Source organism: Piliocolobus tephrosceles, chromosome 7, assembly GCF_002776525.5.
Source record: "Piliocolobus tephrosceles isolate RC106 chromosome 7, ASM277652v3, whole genome shotgun sequence".
Taxonomy (NCBI): Eukaryota; Metazoa; Chordata; class Mammalia; order Primates; family Cercopithecidae; genus Piliocolobus; species Piliocolobus tephrosceles.
Genome location: NC_045440.1, coordinates 147519178 through 147527358, shown reverse-complemented (window position 1 = coordinate 147527358; position 8181 = coordinate 147519178). Strand labels below are relative to the sequence as shown.

The 8181-nt window shown below is 62.4% G+C and overlaps 2 protein-coding genes across 2 annotated transcripts; one reads left to right on the top strand and one right to left on the bottom strand.

Annotated features, from left to right (window-relative positions):
* LOC111523586 lies at positions 1 to 4231 on the top strand. The gene is given in 8 exon segments (XM_023188325.2): positions 1 to 1793; positions 2172 to 2246; positions 2248 to 2442; positions 2510 to 2727; positions 2802 to 3020; positions 3150 to 3308; positions 3450 to 3565; positions 4146 to 4231. Coding segments are annotated over 8 exon segments (1632 nt in total). The 5' UTR covers positions 1 to 1229.
* A 306-nt stretch (positions 4232 to 4537) lies between these two features.
* Positions 4538 to 7509, bottom strand: HGH1 (HGH1 homolog). Its single transcript, XM_023188334.3, has 6 exons — positions 6806 to 7509; positions 6628 to 6728; positions 6423 to 6521; positions 6135 to 6226; positions 5923 to 6045; positions 4538 to 5846 (listed from the first exon to the last, which is right to left on the bottom strand). Exons 1-6 carry the CDS (start codon positions 7396 to 7398, stop codon positions 5658 to 5660), a joined length of 1197 nt encoding a protein of 398 aa, XP_023044102.2. The 5' UTR covers positions 7399 to 7509; the 3' UTR covers positions 4538 to 5657.
* Between the last annotated feature and the right edge of the window lie 672 nt (positions 7510 to 8181).

Below are 8181 nucleotides of genomic sequence, written 5' to 3'. Positions count from 1 at the left end.
ACCACCAAGTCTGGCTAATTTTTAAGTTTTGTTGCAGAGACAAGGTCTCACTATGTTACCCAGGCTGGTCTGAAACTGCTGGACTCAAGAGATCCTCCTGCCTTGGTCACCCAAAGTGCTGGGATTACAGGCATGAGGCACTGCACCCAGATCTTGTCCTTATTTCCTGCATCCCAGGCAATTTGCCAAACAAGGGATGAGGGTGAGCAAAGGAATATCAAACATATGCCTTGCTCTCAAGAAGCTCATGGTCCAAAAGGGATGAAAAAGTGTATTTTTCCAGTTCAAGCCAGCCCGTTCCAGGGCCTTTTCTGCAGCAAACATGCCATGTGCACCCACAGATCTCGGTAGCGGAGACTCCAATTCCCCAGACTCACTGGCCTGTACCAAGCACTGGCCCCTTGCAGACATTCCCAGGATGGCTGCCCATCAGGCAGCCCTGCCCTCCAGGCTCACAGCCATTGTGCTGTCCAGCTCACAGCAGAGACGACACATTTGGGTTGGGCTTCCCCACCATGGGGCCTTAATTTCATCATTGTAAAGCGAGGATTGCTTGGTTGTGTTAGGACTTGAGATCCTGGATGTGAACTGCCCCCACGGGCCGGGCACCTGAATGTGTTCTGTGAATGGGGGCAGGACTGCTACAGGTGGTAGTTGTAGCTGGTGCGACTGCCCAGAATGGCACCCAGCACACAGCTGGCACACAAACGTTGGCAGTAATAGTGCCCACAGCGCACTCTGCGGTCCAGAAGGGAGGGGCGAAGTTGGCTTCTGTCTCTTGGAGCTGTAGGATCAGAGGTGGGCTCAGGGGTGGGGCCCTTGCTTGCCCTGGGGTGTGTGGTCAAGTCTGCAGAGGTCTCCAGGTGGGAGGCTTCCTGCACCCTGCTGGCCTGCGCAGGAGGTTCTTCAGGCTCCAGTGGAGAAGGCTAGGAGACAGACAGGGCTCCTGCCTGCCTTCCTCTGGCTCAGCCCACCTTAGGGCTCAGCTGAGTGTGGCCATGGTATCCTCTCGAAGGAGGAAGGGGTGCAGTTGAAATGGTGGTTGGCACGTATGTGTCCCTTTTCCTGTCTTTATGCCCCAGAAATCCCCACCCTCATTTCTTTAATGGCTTTCTGTGGCCAGCCACATCAAGAGGGGTCCACAGAGGCCTCACCCTGGCTGTAGCCCTTGAATTGGGTTTTCACCTCACAGAGAGTGGGCCCCATGTGGGCAGGACTGGTCCCACAAGATGTCTTCAGAGCGGGCAGGTCCCCAAAACAAGAAGACGTATGCTTCGAGGGCACAATGCAGGTACAGGTCTAGAATTTTCCATTCTAGAACCTGCCCCTCCTCTCCCCGAGCTAGCCCTCCCCCTGCCCAGTCCAGGGCTGTGCCAGCCCCCACCCTGAGCTCGCAGCCCCATCACTCCCTGCCTCTGCCGCAGTCCCAGCAAGTCTTCAGAAGCGTGGCTGCTGCCTCAAGAGGGACGCAGTTCCCACCCAGCGCCCCCCACCACCCTGGCCCCTGCCCTCTGATACAAGTCAGGCCTCAGTTGTGCCCCCCAAGACTGGTGAAACTGGACCACCACACCCCCTCCCATGCATTGCCCTCCGTGAAGGGCAGCAGCAGGCAGAAGCTGGATCAGAGAACCTTCACAGAGCAGGTACATGAGGGCAAGGACAATGGCTACCTGTTCTCCAAGAAGATCGCTTCTGGGGCCTTCTCCAAGGTGTACTTGGCCGATGCCACTCACGAGTGCGTGCACCACAACCCCAAGCTGTCCTCCGATCTGCAGGGCAAGCGCCACACCATGGTAAGGCAGGCTTACCTCCCTCCCCAAGGGGCTCCAGTGCCCCCCAGCCTGGCCCCAGCAGGCCCCTCCGTGTCCCAAACCCACTCAGGCACCATCCAGCTGCTCCAGCTCCCTCTGAGACTCCCCAGTCCCATTTCCTCCCCAGAGGCCTCTCCGGGGCTCCTGCAGGCTGACCATCCCCTGTTCCCAAACCCCTTGAACACAGAGTACTTGGCACAGGAGGGAGCGGGGAGGTCATCGCTGCCCTCCAAGGGCACTGCTCACTCAGCATCCCTCCCTGAGGATTCCAGCAAAGTGTATAAAGGACAGAGGCCTGCCTTACCACAGCCAGCCCCTCAGGGGCCAAGTCTCACACAGCAAGTGCTGTCCACCCTACAGATAGCTGTCAAGATCATCTCCGCAACCGAGGCCCCGGTGGAGTTTTCCCGCAAGCTCCTGCCCCGTGAGATCTCCGTCACTCAACACGACCTACAAGCACCTGAACGTGGTGGGCAGAGGCCTGGACACAGCCTGTCCCCACCCTCCCCTTCCCCAAGGGCAGCTCTCCCCAGCCAGCTGCCTGCCCCAGGCCTATCGCCCCCGCCCCCCACCTTGGACCTCCCTTTCGCCCCAGGGCTGGAGCCCAACCGCATCCTGGAACCTGGATCTGGTACCCTTGACAGTTCCAGCACACCCTTGGCCCTGCCTCGGGATGATGGCAGGTGTGTGGGCTGCAGGTGCAGCTGTATGAGACCTATCAGAGCAGCCAGCTCGTGCTGGAGCTGGTGGCCCAGGGCGACCTGCTGGAGCACATCAACGCTGCATTGGACCCCCTCTACCACCCAGGGCTGGAGGAGAAGGAAGTCCTTGGACTGTTCTGGCAGCTGGTCAGTGCCATGGCACACTACCACAGCGTGGGCATCGCCTACCAGAGAGGGCGGCACCTGGGTCTATCGTCGGCCCACAGGCACAGAGAGGCCCACTTGAGCCCAAGCCAGCCCTACCTCCTGCCTCCCCTCTCCCATGCAGGGACCTGAAGTGCAAGAACATCCTGCTGGACGACCACGGCCTTCTCAGGCTGACCGGAGAGCCCACAGCCCCCGCCCTGACCCCCAGCCCGGGGTTGAATGCCTCCACCTGCAGGGGCCCACACCCCACGCTTGTCCCAGCCAGGCCCCTGCCTTCAGCTCTCCCAGGCCTGCAGGCCACCCTTACCCACGGGCCTGAGGCCACTGGCCTAACCCCTACGTATGCCCCCAGACCAGGCCCACCTCATCCACACCCACACTCGCTGTTGGCCACACATTGCATGCAACCCTGCAAGCCTCCACAGCCATCCCTGCAGACTGGCATCCTGCAGCCGACCCCCACGCACAGTGCCACCCTCCCCATGCACCTGGTACAGATTTTGGCTTCGTCGGCCGTGTGGGGCCCAGGAACTCACTGCTCAGCACTTTCTGTGGCTCCCCAGTCTACACAGCCCGAGATCCTCGTGAGCAGCAAGTATAGCAGGCAGCAGGCCGACCTGTGGAGCCTGTGAGTGCCTCCCAGGGAGCCCTGACCCCAGGCAATAGGGCAACCTGTGGAGTCTGAGAACCCCCAGGCACCCCAACCCTGTGGCCAGGGCCCACGGGAGGGCTGGGGAGAGGCCACACCCTTAGGAGCTCGTGTCTCCAGAGGTGTCATCCTCTATGCCATGGTGAGTAAGAAGCTGCCATTCAAGGAGCCCCAGCCCCACTGCATGCTGCACCTCATGCACTGCGGTCCCACCTTCTGGCCAGGTCTGTTCCCAGGTAAGCACCACCCCATGACCTTCCCACACCTAGCTCAGGCCTAGAGAGCGGCAGTGAGGGAGACCTGGACTCCCAAGAGGGTAGTCCTGCATGGTGGAAGAGACCGAACCTGGCATCCTCCCCGCTTGGGCTAGGAAGCGTTTGGTCCGTGCACGGCAGTGACAAGTTCTGGGGAAGCTGGATTGGTGGAGGACCTGACTCAAAATGCAATTCAGGAAAGGCTGTGGCTGCGAACCTGAGCTCTGCACTAGCCCAGGGCACACTGCCTTGCCCCTCTATGCCTCAGTCTCCCCACTGGCGACAGGACTGACCCCTCTAAGCTGCTGGCACCATTGGCAGTGACGTGCATGGGGTGAGGGTGGGTGCTGGAGTGGGAAGAGGCTGCAGCCATGAGCCCTCGCCCACAGTGCCAGGACCTGATTTGGGGGCTGCTGCAGCTGCGTCCAAACACATGCCTTGGCCTGCGGCAAACACGCCCTTTCTCAGTGCTGTGCCAGGTGTAGTGTGGCCCTGTGGGTGAGCAACTGAGCAGCACGTGGTTCCTCTGCACTCCACCTGACGCCACTGTGGTCCCTTGCAGAGAAGCAGGTGCAGTCCCCATTCCCAGCATCCATGGATGACCTGGAGCCTGGTACAGACTTAGAGCGCCAATGGCCAGTCCTGTAGCTGCACTGCCCCCAACAGCAGGGCATCCCCAAGGAGAACGCGGGCCCTGAGCTCAGGCCTCCGGAAGCACACCCCAGAAGAGGGGTGGGTTCTGCCCAGCTGGTGCTCTAGAGCGCTGTGGCAGCCAGCCTAGGAGTGAGCGCCTCCAGGAGGCGCTCCAGTAAACTGAGGGTGGGGGGGTGGGGCAAGGCCTAATAAAGCATTTATTCTGTGAAGAGAGGACAGATGTCTGAGTGCTGAGAGGGCAAGTGGCCTCCAGTGGCAGGCGGGGGCTCTGGTCAGGGGAAAACATGGTCCACACATGCCTGCATGAGTGGCAGAACTTTATTGGGGGCAGGTGAGAGAAGATCCTGGAGGCGGAAGATGCCTGGCACCCGAGCCTCCAGTTTTAGGGTGTGGAGTGACGCATGGTGAACGCTCAAGAAAACAAGTTAAGCTCCTTCATGGGTTCAAGGGGCCCGGAAGGGCCCATCAGTGAGAAGGGGCCAGCCCTCAGGAGCCCAGTGCAAGAGGGGGCAGTGAGGTCAGATCGGCTCAGGAAGGGAAGAGTGTGGCAAGCCCCTATGGGGCTTGGCAGCCACAGACCTGGCAGGTGGGGGGATGCACACAGGTCCAAGGGAGAAGCAGGTAAGATCCCTGGGCCCATAGTGGGCTCTACCACAGGGGCAGAGGGTGGCTGGGGGAGAGGCTTGGACAGGGGCCAGGCTGCAGGCACATCTGGAGGCTCTTGGCAGAGGTAGGAAGGCCAGGGAGGAGTGGCCCAGGCTCAAGGAAGCTGACCAGGGAGATGGCCTAGCTAGAGAGGCCAGTGAGAGCACCCACCCAATCTGAGACTAGGAAACAGGAAGACATAGGGAGTTGACAAGGGTTGAGGGCAGGGTCCTGGAGCATAGGTCAAGCAGGGAGGCACAGTCCTAGAAAGACCCCAGGATCTAGGTATGGCTGGGTCAGTCCTTTGAGGCCAGGTCTCAGAGAACTGGGAGCTGAGAGCCGCGGGGAGTGGGGCTGACAAAGCAGCACTTATACCTCTGTCCAGACCCTGCAGTGCCCTGGGGACTTGGAAGCTTCAGCTGGCTCCTTGGGGCTTGCAGTGGTTTTCTGCCCAGTCCCCATGCTGTGCCCAGGAAGTCTTCTCATGGCTCCCTGGCTATCTGCCTGCCACCTCCACCTTCTGCACAGGCAGCCGAGTCACGGTACCTGCTCCACAGTACTGCTGTGCGCAACCTTCATTCTTGGTGGTAGCAACACTGCACAGAGCTGGGAAGTGCCTCCAATTCTTACTGGAGCCTAAGTGTAGCTCTGCTTCTCAGCAGGGCACAGTCTCTGAGCAAGGGGACTCAGGGGGCCTGTAGGCAGCTGCAGGAAGGCCTGGTCTCAGAAAGCCTGGCAAAGGGGACCATGGAGCTGGTGTCCAGCTGCAGGGGCCTCAGGTGGGTGTGGTCCTCTCCACCCATGGCTCTGGGGCCAGCGCCAGCTCCAGCTCCCGCTCCTGCTCCCGCTCCAACTGCTCCTGCTCCCGGCAATCCAGCTGCTGCAGCTGCTGCTCCACATCCTCAGGCACCTGCACCTCCAGCAGGTTTTCCATGCCACGTTCAGGCTCATCCCCAATAAGCACCTGCCAGACAGGAGGCAGGTGAGCAGCTGGCCAGCTACAGACACCCCTTCCCCAGCCTCTGCAACCCTGCACCAACCTGGATGAGCTTCTCACAAGCCGCCCGCACGTCGGGCTCTGGCTCCCAGCTGTGCAGCTCTCGAAGGATTAGGTAGGCTCCCTGGTCCCGCACCTGCTGCCGACCTGGTGCTGTGGCTGTCAGCTGAGGAGGTGGGAGAGGTTACCCAGGTGTCAGCATGCTCATGTGTGTATGTCAGGGATGGTGCTTATTGCAGCAGGGCTCCTGCTCACCAGCATGATGGCTTCAACGAGCATCTTGCGGATGTCTGCATCAGGTTCTCGCTGCTTGTCTGGTGGCAGGTACTGTAAGTCCGCAGGCAGCCCTAGGAGTGAGTGCGTGGGACCCACTGTGTCCCTGAGCTGGGCAGCTGGGCCAGGCTCTGCCTGTGTAAGTCCCACCTGTGCTCAGCAAACTCACTGCTGCAAGGTTTCAGGAGCCTGTGGCCTGGACACCTCTCTCTCCCTCCACTGACCTCCCTCCTCTCTGGCCAAGTCTGAGGCTCCACACTAGCCACTCACGTTCCATCTCTTCCTCGGAGAAATCCTCAGGCCCAGCCAAGGGCAGGAGCAAAAAGGGGAGAATGTCCACCTCAGGTCCAAGCAACCACTCGTGATATCCTGAGGGACGGTGAGGGTAGGAAGACAGGAATGGAGACTGGTCCAGAGCAGTCCGGAGTCCAGTCCCCACCCCTGGCGATGCCCCCCCGCCACACCCACCACTCACGGTGCTCGAAGCAGCAATTCCGCAGCGTTCCCACCACCCCGCCCCTGCGTACAGAGGAATCGGGGTACTGGGTAAGGGGCAGCAGCCGCTGGACCACGCACCTGTTGGGAGGGGTCACTCAGGGCTGTCCCCGTTAACTTCGTCCCCTCCCTGCCCGCGCGGGCGCCCTAGGCTTCACCTGTTGGGGTCCAGTAGGAAGGCCCTCGCCGCAGGGCGTTGGCTGAGGTTGGAGAGCAGCGGCGCCAGGTAGTGCAGGGGCGCGCGGGCGTTGTAGCCGGGCGTGCACAGCGCCCGCACCAGCCGCTCCAAGCCCGAGTCTGCCGGCTCCGCGGCCGCCAGCGCAGCCATCAGCTCGGCACACCGACCCGGCTCGCGACTGAGGTTGGCCAGCGCGGCGGCCGCCTCCTCGGCCCAGGGCCACTGCGGGTCCAACGCGCGGCCCAGCAGGCGCGCTGGCAGCCCGGGATCGGCCGCCAGCAACGTCTCGTGCAGGCCGGGGTCGGCAGCCAAGTTCACGAGCGCGCGGGCGGCGTCGCGGGCCGGGGCAGAGGCGGGCGCCAGCTCCACCAGAGCCTGCAGCAGCGCCTCCTGCCCCGCCAGCAGCGCGCGGCCGGGCCCGGAGCCGGTCAACGCCAGCACGTGCCGCACCGCGGCCGCCTGCAGGTCCGCCCGCGCGCCCGGCGCCAGGAAGGGTAGTAGCTTCACCACCTCCGCCTCCGGGCTTGCCTCCGGCCCTCCTGGCGCACCAGCGCCAGCCCCGGCCTCCCCCATGTCGAGCAACACTCGGCTGCCAACGGACGGGTCCCAACGCTCCACTTGAGGGTCCGCTCTGTGGCCCGCAGCTCCGCCCACCAGAGGAGCGAAAGCCGCCCCGCCCAATCCGAGGCTGCGCACTGGGCTCAAGGGGCGGGAACGGCGTGCGGGGGCGGGGCCAGGCCGCGCGCGGGGTGTTATGGGTCTCGGTGTCTGGCCGGAAGCTGGGGAGGTCGGCGACGGAGCGCTGGAGGTCCCGAGCCCGGGGGATCGAGGCCCGTCCTGATTTGGCTGCCTCCCGCGTCCACACTCGCTGGGAACCTCCGTATGGTCTCGGCTAGGTCGGCCAGTGCGTCCCACTGGGCACTGGCCACGCCTAACCTAGTCAGCCAGCCCTGGCCTCTCGTGGGCCCCGAGGATCTGAGGCCGACGCCCTGGCTCCTAGACCAGGCTGTCGGGTCAGAGAAGGGCTGAATGGAGGAGTGGTCACGGGCCTGTCGGAAGGAAGGCCTGCTCTTGTCCAGGCTGGCACAGCCACCGAGAAGCTCGGGCCGTCCAGGGACGGGACAACACAGGGCCCTAGTGGGGACCTGAGGAGGCAGCTTTGGAGAGGCCTCTGGGCATCTCTGAGCGGGTAGCTTTGGGGCATTTGTCAGGCTGTCTTCAGTCGCAAGTGACAAACCCAACTCAAACTGACTTGCACGAAGAGAAAATTTGTAAATAGAGGTTTGGAGGGTGCCAGCTTCAGGCACTGCTGCATCCAGGAGCTCTCTGGAGCCTTGTACTGTCTACCCTACCATC

Excerpts from the sequence above, each read along its gene's own strand:
- HGH1 (XM_023188334.3), bottom strand. The coding sequence starts at position 7,398 with ATGGGGGAGGCCGGGGCTGGCGCTGGTGCGCCAGGAGGGCCGGAGGCA. Across the intron at positions 6,729-6,805 it reads TTCCTACTGGACCCCAACAG|GTGCGTGGTCCAGCGGCTGC; the intron begins GTGAAGCCTAGG and ends CCCTCCCAACAG. Across the intron at positions 6,046-6,134 it reads TCGTTGAAGCCATCATGCTG|CTGACAGCCACAGCACCAGG; the intron begins GTGAGCAGGAGC and ends CCACCTCCTCAG.